Raw genomic sequence first — 13,228 nt, 5'->3', positions numbered from 1 at the left:
TGATCCAAGAGTTCCCATTTGTTACTAGTGTGGGGAAATTGAGTTAGCAAGTACAAAACCAGTTGAAGTTTTAAGTGTTTTCTGGTTGTCTACTCTGAAGTAGGTACTGAGTGCAGAGCCACACAGGACAAGGAGACTGTGGTATCAGAAGTCTATTGCATCAGCACTATTACCTTTATAATCCAAACTTGTAATCTTAGAAAAATCAAGTTGAATTGACAGGATCTGTTTTCCACCAGCTCATTGTGGTTGACATTAGTTACGTTCCCCTCCTCCTGTTCTGTGTAATAGTCTGTATCCAATGCACCATTACCTTCCTCAGGATTGATGTTTGACTGACAGGCCTGTAATTACATGGGTCATCCTGTTTACTCATGAATATTGGCACAACATTAGTTTTTCAAACTTCTGTGGTTTCCCAAGACTAGGAGGAAATCAACGTTGACTTCAGCCAGTTCTTTTTAAAAATCATGCAGACAGGTTATTGGGATCTGCTGCTGGCTTAAATACCTTATTTTAGTAGCTGCTGCTTAACATCCTCCTGTGATACTAAGGGAAAGGAAAGTGGTCTTTCTTCCAAATATAGACCAAATCTATATTCAGCGCATTTGTCTTTTTGCATTACTGAGGCTTGTACTATTTCCATCTCGTAGTGAACCAGATGAATGCATGGTATGAAATCTGAATGCCAGAGGTTTGGTAAACATGTGCAACTGAGAAAAGCCAGGGAAGTGTGTGTTCTTAGCAGCTGTGTAGAGTGGCAGTTAAACGTTGCACAGGTTACCCAGTAATTGCTTTGGATTCTCACATGTACAGAAAGTTGCAGAAAAGAGATCTGAATAATCTAACCCCTTCATAACCCTTCCATCCTCAGTTACATAGTAGTTGCATTGCTAATCTGCTGCCCTTGTGTCCCCCATTTCTTTGCTGATGGGGGAACAGCCAGGCTCCTTTCACAAATCAGCTGCTTGCTGTTGGGCTGTAAATTGGATGTACTCCAGCTTTTCCCCCCTCCTCTGTTAGTGCTCAGGACTTTCCTCTGCTGCAAACACTTAATTCTCCCCACACCCCCCACGTCATATGGTGGCATCCTTGCAAGTCTCTGTCTACCTCATAAGGGGTAAGATTCCAGGTCACATATGTTAGTTACTGGAGAATTGTAGATCTGGCCAGGTGGGCTTAGCATGCTGGAATATGGATCGTTGGAACAGAACACAATACAAAAAACTTCTCCAAGGTGGATGCTACTAGGCCCCTTTTATAGTTTTCCCCTGCAGAGGGGAAAAGACCTTTCTTCTTCCTATCAGGCCCTTGAGGGTCGATGTCATCTGACCCAGGTGGGCTTCTGTAGCAAAATGCCACTGGTCAGTGGTTTTGCTAGCACGCCCTGGTCATTTACATTGGAGGTGGAATGGATACCTGGGCATCCAATTTGAATTCCGTTGCTCAGCCCAGGTCACCTGACCAGTGGGCTGCATGACATTGACAAGTCTCACATTTCTGAGATGTGGATTCAATGTCCTTTAAGCCCATTATCTTGGCTGCAGCTGCGTTCACACCTCCTATTGTGAATCTTAGCGCTAAAGCATTGCTAATATAACTACAGAGCTAAAACTCCTAACTCTGCCTACAGAAGAAGGTCTGAAGAAGTGGGTCTGTCCCACAAAAGCTCATCACCGAATATATCGTTTTATTAGTCTTTAAACTGCTACATTTCTGCTGCTTTGTTTTGTTGGAGTACAGTCTAATACGGCCACCTCTCTTACTGTTCTACCTACAGACATGATACAGACATAGAAGTAGCATACACAAATTCAGGGGATCCTCAGCTTTTATTAGATACCTCGCATGCTGCCCCCTCTCCCGGCACACTGTTTGGTGCCAATAAATATATGGACATATAAAATGGCTTCCATACCCAATATAAAAGTACAGTCACATGACATCCTGGCCATCATCCTTTCCTAGCCTGGATTCACTTCACAGCCATCAGTCCTGGGTCCAGGGTGAACTGAGCAACTCCTCCTCTCTGCCTCAGAGCTTTCCCTGAGATGCTGAAGAGTCAGGCCTCCAAGCAGGACCCCCAAGCTTCATGGAATTTTCTCCACTTTTCTTGTCCTTATTCTGACCCTTCCTGATGACATAGCAGCAGCTTGCAGATTCATGACACTTTCCCTGAAAGCAGCTCTGTTAACAGTGAAAACCGTTCCAGCTTTTCAAACCTATTAGCATAACCTAGAACCTGTGAAAGAGACATTAGTGGTAATTAAAAGCATTTAACAGGCATGTGCCTGCTGTGAATTTACTGACAAAAACAGCTGTAAGTTATATCCACAGGACCTTAGTTTAAAATTTGCTCTATATATTTAATTAGTTTGTAAAGCTAATGAAGCTTCTAAAGTCACACCTCTAAAAAGTCCTGAAAAAAAAAAAATAACCCCTCAAACACTGCCCTCAGTTACCTCCTGGAGAGCCTGAGCATAGAAAAATTGAGTTTTATGGAAAATGGTGTAATAGGTTTGCAATATTTTAATACAGCAGGAGAAGCTTTAGAAAGTTTTTTTTCTGTCACCGACAGAAATTGGTCCAATAAAAGAGATTACTTCCCCTTTTCCTCCCCCGCACCTCCCTCAATGCTCAGACCAACATGGCTACAACTAAACAGCAATCAGGACATAAGACAGGAAGGTAATTGTCTTTTCTTCTCTAGTAGGAAAGCATCGGTTTTCAAATGAGGCCTCTCTTCAGTGTATTGTAGCTGCTTGGACCCCACTACAGTATACTTTCATCCAAGGGTATGTGCTGCATGGTAAAGGTCTCAAGGGCCAGGTGGGCTGAGGGTAGTGAGCAAGGAAGCACAGATGAGTCTTCACTGCTGGGTTTCCCAGGGAACTGTCACAACCTCCTTGGTTCTTTGCAGTGTTTTTTCTCCCGGAGAGGAAAGTGCTGGGCCCCTTGTTCAGGGTCTGCTCAGTACTGAGGCCCCCAAAGCTACTCAAATACCGTGCCATCCAGCTGGGGGCTGAACTGTAACCCACAGATCACCAATATCATAGTGTCTTATTTTCACTGCCTTATGAAAGGGAATTGGAAGCAGTGTAGCAGCGACTAGATGTGAAGTGTTGTGAATATTGCAGCCGTTTGCTCCAGCACAAAACTTCACTCCAGCTCGGTGTCTCGTGGAGGGGCCAGCGATGGGAATGCTCCTCCATCCTGCGAGGTGAGGGGTATGCTGAAATGGACGTGCATGCCCTCAGTCGGCACTGTGTGGTGACTGAACTGGCAGATGACTAAGGCACCTAGCTGAACTGATGAAAATTGGAAGATGACCTAGACAGACAGCATGCCAGCCTCCAGGTCACTCTAGAATGCCTCAAGCATTGTAGCAGTGAAGTAGTGTTCACACTGCAGTACCCTTGAACTCTTAGGGTGTGTCTACACTGTTTTGATAAACCTGTGGCACCAGCCTGGCTCAGCTGATTTGGGCTTGCAGGGATTGAGCTGTGGGGTTAGAGGCTGTACTACAGGCTTGGAGACCCTCACCCCACCCCAGCTAGCTGTAGCATCCTACCTCCTGCCCAGACCCTCCACCCCAGCCCACTGCTGCACCCTGCCTTCCACACAGATCCCGCATCCCAAGCTCACGCCTACATCCTACACCAGCTGCTCCATGGCAGCCCCCTCCTGTGTACCAACCCCTCCTTTTTAGTTCTACCCCAGAACCTGGGGAGCCCCACAAAATCTACTTGCCCCAGTCCCCTAGGTTTTTTTTCCTTTTTGTTTTTCCCTTCTCACTTGCATGTGGTCCCCAAATGATTTTTCTGTGGGTCATTGGGACCCAACCCAAAAAAGGTTCCACTCCTTGCTATAAACAGGCGTAGACTTCTGCTTTCTAACCTCACATAGACGAATGATACATGCATCAAAATAGGGCATACAGATCCAGAAAACTGCAACATTAAAATTGGTGGGCTGCACGAAGTATTTTGTCCAAAGCAGCTATCACAAGCCGATTTTCATAAAGCACAAGCAGGGGAACTGTCAAATATATGACAGATTCCAGAAGACTGGAAAATGGCAAAGAGAGTGCCCATCTATAAAAAGAGAAATAAGGGCAATGCAGGAAAATACAGACCACTCATCTTAACTTCTGTTACCAGGGAGAGAATAGAGCAAATAATTAAGGAATCTATTTGAAAACATCTAGAACAGTGACCTGAGGGGCACCTGGGCACCCTTGGCATACTACCTGTGGCCCACGAGCCATTTTGTTTACCAATGCTCATGCGCTGGGTTACAGAAGCTATAGGTTTGTCCGTTGTTTTTCCTACCAGTATTACTGAAGTGATGCATGTGTAAAGCAAGGGCATGTGAGGGGAGGTGCATGCTGATTGCATACATTAATTGTGAGAGCCATGTGCTCCCTCTGCATCCAGTCAAAGCGTTACTACAGTTCATTGGGCACGCCCCACAAATTCTATGTGTGCTAGCATTGTTAGCAAAGGTACCTATCCTGGGAAACTGTCTTGCTTATGACAGTCTTGTAGCCCATTGAGAAGGAGGGGGGCCACTCATGAGCCTAGGTTGCCCTTCACTGATCTAGAATGGGGGTGAGCAAAGAAGGGGGAGGGCCATTGGAGGGGCATGGCATTTTGTAAGGGGAGTGCAGCACGGTTGGTTGCTGTGTCTCTGGCTCATCCCTCTCATTAAGAATGTTAAAATATGTTACTGTGTTTGTGTCTGTATTCCCATTTATATACCGATGAATAGTTTTTACATTTTACAGAACTATTCATTTACATGTGCCGAAAAGTTTTCTTTCATATGAATAGAACCGATGTTTCTATTGGTTTGGATGACATTAGACTGGTGGGGGGCCCTGTCAGCTGCAGGGACAAAAAGTGGGGCCTGACACAAAGTTTGCTTCCTCCTGATCTAGAAGACAAGTAATAGTCAGCATGGACTTGTCAAGAGGAAATCCGGTGAAACCAACCTGATGGCTTTCTTTAACAGGATAAAGCGGGAAGCAGTTGATGTGATATATCTAGACTTTAATAAGACTTTTGATACCATCTCACATGACCGTCTCATTAATAAATTATGAAAATGCCATCTAGATGGAGCCATGATAAGGTGGGTGCATAACTGGTTGGATAATCATTTCCAGAGAGTTATCAATGGTTCACAGGCATGCTGGAAGGGTGTAACAAGTGGGGTTATGCAGGGATCAGTTTGGGGACTGGTTCTGTTCAGTAACTTCATCAACAATTTAGGTAATGGCAAGATTTAGGAGAGGTTGCAAGTATTTTGGCAGGTAGGGTTATACTTGGTTCACTCTCTGGAGCAGAGGAGTCACTGCAGTTTTACTGCTATTTCAACCTTTTTGGGACTTGGTCTGTTCGTGCCAGATGTGACTGCTGATCTGGATGTGAACTGTGGCACTGGTCTGAAGGCATGGCACATAATTTTGTTAATGAGAAAAGCACAACAGACCAAGTCAGGGGTCTTGGCTCAGAGCAGGCATGTTTGTAGGGGTGTAAAATCTCCTTTAGTTACCTGGCTACACCTCAAGTTTAACCTGTTAACTGATTAAATGGGCGTGATGGTCCAGGGACTGTAGTGCCACTTGCCTGTGGTGGGCCCTGTGGGGCTGGAGAATCCCTCTGCCCACAGGGGGTTGGGGGCCACTCCAGCTGCAACTGGTTAACTGTAACCGGTAAGCATAATCTGTTTAGGGTGAGGCTTACCGAGTTAACTGTTAACATCCAAAGTTGTTCAGTGGTTAGTGCATGGGCATTAATTGTGACCTTGGGCAAACCCAGCCTGCTAATAAAATGATCAGTTAACCTTTGAACAATTTATTGGGAGTGTTTGGTGGATTCTCCATCACTCACCATTTTTAGATCAAGATGGGTGCTTTCCTGAAGGGTCTGCTCTGCAAAGGGGAAGTCCCATGGTCTGCATTATATAGGGAGTCAAACAAGATGACTACAGTGGTTCCTTTGGCTTTAGGGTCTGTGACTATGAAAAATGGGTATCATAAGGCTTCCCAACTCGCAGGGGTATTGTGAGGGCTAATGGATGCTCTGGAATGCTTTGGAATCCACACGCATAAGGTGCCTCCAGTACACAGGAGCCTTAGCTCTGCTTTCACCATTGTCTTACACAGTACAGCTTCCCCCATCTTAAACTTGTTTTCATTTTTGTTTTCTCTTTCTGGGGGATTTTGAGAGAAAGTAGGGCAAGCCTAGTCCTCTGAGGTAATCACCTGGGTCAGCCCCAGGCTCATTAATCATCCCCCTGATTGCGAATGCCTGGAAATGGATTTCTGTGTAGCAGCATCTCCTTGGCATGTAAGGACATTGTGCTTTGATTTGAGACAAGCAAAAGCACTCAGACTAGAACAATGAGGTCACATGATGCAATCATTTGTGCTTAAGAAGTTATTTTTGGAACAGCTCTCCAAAGTCAAACATGAGCATATCTATATTATCCCTGCAAAACTGCTGGCTTAGTGTATACGCATTTCCCAGTATGTAATAAACCTCAGTTGTTTGGAGTCTTGTAGCTTAGTGGTTCCCAATCTCTTCAGTAACACTGCACACTTCAATGAGACAGACAATTCAATTGTACAGCTGAATCGATTGCTCATGAATGTCACATGTACTGACATTTACTATAGTTGTGGTCTTCCTAGAGAGGTTCGCCATGCAGTAGTGCAGAAACAAGCTAAACAAGGATCCATTGCATTAAAGTTTCAAATCCACCACAGAAAGTGCTGTCTTCAACAGGCCAAGAAAAAGGTGAGTAAGGGAATGTGTGCCATGCCATGCTAGAGATGTTGAGTAACTGAGCAGCTGTTGAAAATTCCAGTGGTTGCTCAGTTACTTGCTGGGGGAAGGGAGGAGGTGGCTCCAGAGAGCAGAGTGAGGTGCCAACGGGCTGGCAGGGAGGGCAATGTGGCATTTAAACTATGTCCCAGCTCCAGCAGGCTCCTACCCTCCCTCCTCGCCCCAGTGGTGGGGTGGCGGGTGCTCTGCGGCCAGCCAGTTCAGGCCAGGCAGCAGCATTTCAGCAGCCTCCTGGTAAGAATGGGCTCCTGCAGGTCTGGGATTTCCCCCTGCAGCAGCTCTGTAAAGAGCTGGCGCAGGGGGAAGCTGACCAGCCTCATGCCAGCTGGAACCCAGGCAGCCTTGCTGCTTGAACCCCAGCTGGTGCGGGATTGTCAGTCCTCTCCCTCATGGTGGCTCTGCAAAGAGCTGTGGTAAGGGGGAATGGGTGAAATGTCACATCATGCTGGGACCGTTCTCAAGGCACACTAGTTGAAAACTACTGTTACAGATGCATAAACCTTCCTTCTTGCTATGACATATTTCACACGCGTAAATAATCATGTTCAACTAACCTGTGAAAAATTGCACAGAGTAGAAACCATGGAAAAGAAAACAAGGTTCTTCTATAATTAAAATTGCTTTATGATGAATTTCAGTATTCTTAAGTGCAGTTATGATGACAAAACTACTCTGTAGTTAAATAACCTGATGAGTAGTGAGTTGCATTTTTTAATGTATTATAATGTTACTAAGGCAATTATTTGTTGTAGCAATTTTTTCTTAGTCATTGATTACTTAGACACTCACAACTCTACCTTTCCCATGGCAAAGATGTGCTTCTAAAGATGCTGCCTCTCACTCTGACAGCTGGTGCTCTTAAGGGAAGCATGAATCCTGCTTGTAAATTGTCTGACGGGGACTTCTGAAGGAGAAGCGGAATGTAATGTGCATTCTGGAAATTGTAGCTGGTTTAAAGGAATGAAAATTTTAATTTCATTGGTGGTTGGCCATTAGTTCAGCCTTCATCTCTGGGTTACATATAAGTGGAAAGGAAATCAATCTTTCTCTTAGGGATGGCTGTTAATTCTCCATACTTGCTTGGCTCCTTATCCCTCTCAAAGGACTGTTGTGCAGCGATGGCTGGTTTTAGAAGCACAGTAAATGGTCCTCAGCAAAATAGGGACTCTGATTTGTTGCCAGCACGTGTTACTTAGCATACTAGAATTGCAGAGGTTAGTGGCATTTAGGAACTGGTATCAAGCGTACCCATTTAATCAGGCCGGTCTATGTAGGCTATGTCTACACTAGCCCAGGAGATTGACCCACTCATGGTTTGATTCCATGTGTTTGGGAGGGATGCGTGAAATAGAGCTTCATGGTCCTGCTTGATGACCAGGCTGTCAGAAATGTAGATCCTTGGGTTAGGGCAGACTGGGTTTATGGGTTGCCTGGCAAATATCTTTTAAGAACATAATTCTAATTCTAGCACATTGACAACTTTTTGTACATGCGTCTGCATGAATCAGACAAGAATTTTAGCGATCAGTAGGTTAACTTTCTAATGATTTGTTATGACTTTTTGGATGCACAATGGTGTGTTAGGTGCATTGAGTATGGCAGGCCTGATAAGCTGCTTACACAGTTATAAAACACCTGTGAACCTCTGCATGCATCAGTCATCTTGAAAACGGGAACTTTTCACCATGCTAAGGCTTACATTGTTATGAAAACACATTTAATTACAGTAATGGTTATCAGAAAGTCACTGCAAATCACTGAGCAAATTGCTGCTTTTCTCAGGCTGTTGCTGGGGAAATTTGCATGCTTGAGGAACTTGCTGAAACACACTCAGCGGGATCCTCCCCAAAGCCTTCCTGCAGGCAGCTCTCATGTACGGAGGAAGTCCTGCATTCAGCAGATCAAAATACGGAAGCTATTTAAATGCAACTAATGAGAGGGCAGCAAAGTGGCCCCCAGTCTTTTCCTCCAGAAGCTGCATTCCTCAGGCACTGACTGTCTTCTCTCTATTGTCCTTCATCCTCCCCATCATGGTCTGCTGGCTCCAGCTGCTTTTGATGTTTAATTACGTCATCAGCTCCTGAGACCTGGGACCTGCTACTCAATAGTTTGAGAAATTCCTTGGACTTCATATAAAGCTAAAATATGCCACAGAGGGGCAAGTAAAAAACATACTGTGTTAAAAAGGAGCTGGTGGTTGTAAATCCCATGCAGTGATACCCCTCTGGCGGTCCCATTTGTATTACTGATCACGTAAGTGCCTTCTAGGGACCAACAAACATGGCCACATCCTGCGTTCTTACAGGTGCAGAGTAGATCTACCAAGGCCTGGTTTCTTGCAAATGGGGGGATGCATCACCCATAGGTAATGATAGAGGAAGTTTTGTCCCTGATCGAATATTTGTTGCTGACTTCCCTTGCAAGACATCAGCTGCTCTGTGTGCCTGCACCAGAGGCTTTGCAGTGGGCGTGAGGAACCTTTTTGGGTTGGGGGACTACATGCCAGTGAGAAGCAAAAAACCAAACCAAACCAAACCAAACCCCCCATTCACTGGCTCCCAACTGAGAAGAAGAAATAAGATGTTCACCTTGCCACTCTCACGCTCCACTGCAAGGCCTGTGACTAGTAGATTTTGGGGATCCCCATGGCTTGGGGGTGGACCAAAACTGAGGAGCTCAGTGTGAGTGGGCTGGGGTGGGGGTGTGGCCTGAGTGAGCAGTAGAACTCGGGGGTGGTCTGAGAGGGTGGATGTGAGGTCTGAGCTGGACATGAGTGCAGGGACAGGTTGAGGGTGGGAGGTAGAGTTAGGAATGGGATGGAGGTGGGGATCTGAGTGGGAGAGAGGGGGTAGGAGCAGGCTGGGGTGGGTGAAGGGGCAGGGGGTGGGGATGGGGCTTCTACTTGTTGCAGCTCCTTGCGGGGTGGAAGGGGCTCCGTGCAGCTCCACATGCTGCAGGGAAATGTCCCCCCATTGGTTGTGATTTGCCCAATGGGGGAGCAATGCCTGCATGGAGAGAGTCCCTGTAGCTCACATAGCTGCTTTCTCCCATGCCAGGCAGAGCCTATGGGCTGCATCTGGGCACTGCTTACCTGGGTCATGCCCGTGAGGCCTGGGTCTGCCCCCCGTTAGCATCATGAGTCGGCTGGTGCCCCCCAATGTCTCGAGTGCCAGTGCTGGCTTGCACCCCTGTGGGTGAGGGGGAGCCTCACACCTTGTGGGCCAGATCCAGGGATGTTGTGGGCCAGATGCAACCCATGGGCCCTGGGTTCCCACCCTGCTGTACAGTGAGCAGTAATACCTCCATAACCCTATTTCCTGGGCAGTCCGCACCTGCTGTTCTTAGTGCAGGAGGAACCTCCCTCAGTTGGACTTCCCTGGTCTGACATTGTCGGTGACTCAGTGGGTGCTTCAGGGCTGGGAAGAATGGGCGGGCTGGGGCCAGGAGTGTTGTGGGACCAGTGAAGAGCGGAGCCAATCAGGATGTAGGAGCAGTGTCCTGGTGTCCTGGGGGCTAACAGGAAGGAGTGGAGTCCTGGTGGCTGGGGGACTGGCAGTGGAGCCCCAGCCGACAGAGTGGAGGGGTGGCCCGGCACCCCTGGGTAGCAGTGCCCCAGGACCCAGCATCTAGGAGTGGAGAGAGTTGGTCTGCTAATTCCCTGGGGTCCTCAGAGTGCAGGGCCAGGGAGGTTCAGCCTGTGCTACAAACTTGGGTTGAGATGGATTCTGTGGGGCTTCAACCCTGTAGAACGATGGGCCTGAGCCAGCAGCCCCTGCTCATGTGAGTAATATCCTTGAAATAAAGAGGAGTGTTGTCTGTTCTTTCCGCAGTATTGTTAAAATGCTTTATACCAGGCTAAAGAGCATCGTGTGAGGGACAGTCACAACCTTGACCTCCAGCAGCTTGCAGTCCGTGCACTAGACAAGAAGCACCAAACTGAGAGCAGGCCTGAGCTTGGGTGAAGGGCGAGTTAGTCTTTTCAGTCCATGCTGAAGACTGGGATGCTAGCAGCCAAAGTGGGAGAGGAGTGAGGCAAGAGTAGGGGTGCAGGGAAAAAAAACGAGGCTGAGAGAGTTTGCAGTAGTTTACTTTAGGACAGCAAGAAAAATCCAGCAGTCACATAGGCAACACAGCCAAGCACACAAGACCTGCACAATGGAAGCACCCAGCCATTTCTTCTGCACTGTGGGTTGGGTTGGGTTTGTTCCTGGGGGGAACTGCTGGCTTTGCAGGGCCAGTTAGTTTATTCTGTGGAGTTTTCCTTTGCAGCTGCTTTCAAGGATCGGCTTCAGAATAGTACCTTCCAAAAGGTTTGTGTGTGGACCTAGAGGATCATATGCCTCTTCTCTCTCGTTGTGCAGGACACAGGCTGAAATGGCTCATACCTGTCGCGGAACCATCAACCTGTCAACAGCGCACATTGATACAGAGGACTCCTGCAACATCGTACTCTCCAATGGGGGAAGGACATACCATCTAAAGGCAAGCTCCGAGGTGGAGAGGCAGCGATGGGTGACTGCTTTGGAGTTGGCCAAAGCAAAAGCAATCCGTATGAGGAACAACCAGTCAGGTAGAGTACTACTTAGCGCACAAGCATACAGTTAGATTGCTTGTGCAACCCTGCTGTAGATTAAATCTTCCTGCCGTGCATCCTGAATTAGGGAAGAACTTTACTGGTTTGAGGGGGAGATGGGGTTGTGAGCCTCCTTTGAGAGTTTTCTGTAGTGCTATATGTACCGTGGGTCATACAGCCATGAGCTCGGTTTTTAAAAAGCCCTTGGTGCAGTGGTTGATAAATGTGCTTAGAGTAAGTACCATGGAGCTGTTATGCAGTGCAGCCTGAGATATTTACAGCGTGAGGGAAGGACCTGCATGCCTTTCTCTTGAAGAATTTGGGCCGTAGCTTGGGAGTGAATATTTGAACAAATACTTTGCAGCTGTGAACTCTAAGGAAAGCAAGATCACAGCTCACATTTTGAACCCAGAACAAGGCCTTTGTCACTCAGTCACAGGCCGTATATCAGCTCTGTGAGTGAAACTTGAATGTAATTCAACTGACATGCCCCTGCTCACCACTATTCCCATAATGATGGTGTAGTCTAAAGGTCTGAGCATCATGTGCTTGGATGGTTGCATAAGGTATGGCTGGGAAAGCTGTATGTGAGAGACACCCAATAAAATGCTTTTTGTGTGGGGCACGTAGCTAACAGGCAACATATTTTAGAAAAGTTCAAAAGTCTGCATTTCTATTGGCTGTATTTTTACCCCGGGGGTGGGGAGCACAAGTCACACACTGATCACAACTGAACCCTGGCCTGTGGGAAGTGGGACCCATGTAGGAGAGGGAGGAGGGAACACCTTTGTGGCTGCCTGGTTTAAATATAGACACAGCATCCTGCAGCCCCTTGGAGGAAGTCCTGGTGGGAACAAAGGGGAGTTAATGGGAGGATGGGATAAAAGTCGTTCCTCACATACCTCTGCAGCTTGGGGCTTTTTGTTCTGTGTCTGTACAGCACCTAGCACCCTGGAGTCCTGGCCCATGACTGGGTTTCCTTGGTGCCACAGCTGTACAGCGAATGAACACATGGAATCTCTCTCTCTTCCTCTCTCTGAGAATGTAAGTGTGTGTGAGTATATGCAAGACCATGCAGGAGAACAACTTAACCGAATTGCTAGCAGGGGTGCCGTCAGGGTTGGTAAATGCATTGATGACAACCTCTGAGGGGCTAGGGTTGTGTCTTCATTAAATGCACAAGAAATTCTGCAGTGTTTGACATTAGATAGTGAACACGGCTCTCCCTCCCTGGGTCACCACTGTGCCAGTGTAGTTGGGGTCAGCTGACTTCTCTGTGTTGTGTTGTCCGGCTCAATAAAACCAATAGACCACACTTAATAAAGGCAGATGCTGAACTGGTGCTTGTACCTGTTGTTTGGACAATCATGTCTGAAGGTGGCTGCTGTGGCAATTGTGCTGGAGTCTGTTCTTAATGCTCAGTTGACAGTAGGATATTATGCTGCAAAGAGTTTGTGACTGATGGAAGCATGAGCCCTGAGTCCTTTTGAAAAATTGGTCCCTGCTACATAATTGGCGGTCCTGTGAGGGTATATGGAAGTTACTGATTAGTGTGAGAGCCAGTGACTCATTGCCATAATAATTTAATGTGGTATATTTCCTGGTGCCAGTTTCCCCAATGTATTCCCATTGTGAACCCTCTGTCTCTTGACAGTGCAGTTCTAGCCAGTACAGATACCAGTGAGAGAATAGAAGAAATGTCATGAAGCACAAGGAAGATTTCTAGGCAGAGGCAGAAGTTCTATGTTTAGTTTGTGAATTCTCTAGCGTCTACCGCAGGTTGTCGTTTGAGCGAAGATTTCTT

The 13,228-nt window shown here is 46.9% G+C and overlaps 1 protein-coding gene across 5 annotated transcripts in view; it reads left to right on the top strand.

The window, feature by feature from the left end:
• OSBP2 (oxysterol binding protein 2) overlaps positions 1 to 13,228 on the top strand; it is a 208,350-nt gene that overhangs the window by 26,960 nt on the left and 168,162 nt on the right. For 4 of the 5 annotated variants that reach the window (XM_075013151.1, XM_075013149.1, XM_075013154.1 and 1 more), the window contains one exon: positions 11,213 to 11,421. In XM_075013151.1, the coding sequence (XP_074869252.1) occupies positions 11,213 to 11,421 (209 nt within the window). Of the gene's footprint in view, positions 1 to 5,052; positions 5,134 to 11,212; positions 11,422 to 13,228 lie in introns of those variants that run through there. The other variant, XM_075013152.1, reaches the window with a different exon arrangement.

This window comes from Carettochelys insculpta, chromosome 18 (assembly GCF_033958435.1).
Source record: "Carettochelys insculpta isolate YL-2023 chromosome 18, ASM3395843v1, whole genome shotgun sequence".
Lineage (NCBI taxonomy): Eukaryota > Metazoa > Chordata > Testudines > Carettochelyidae > Carettochelys > Carettochelys insculpta.
The sequence above is the reverse complement of the archived record's forward strand: the minus strand, read 5'-3'. Positions and strand labels throughout refer to the sequence as shown.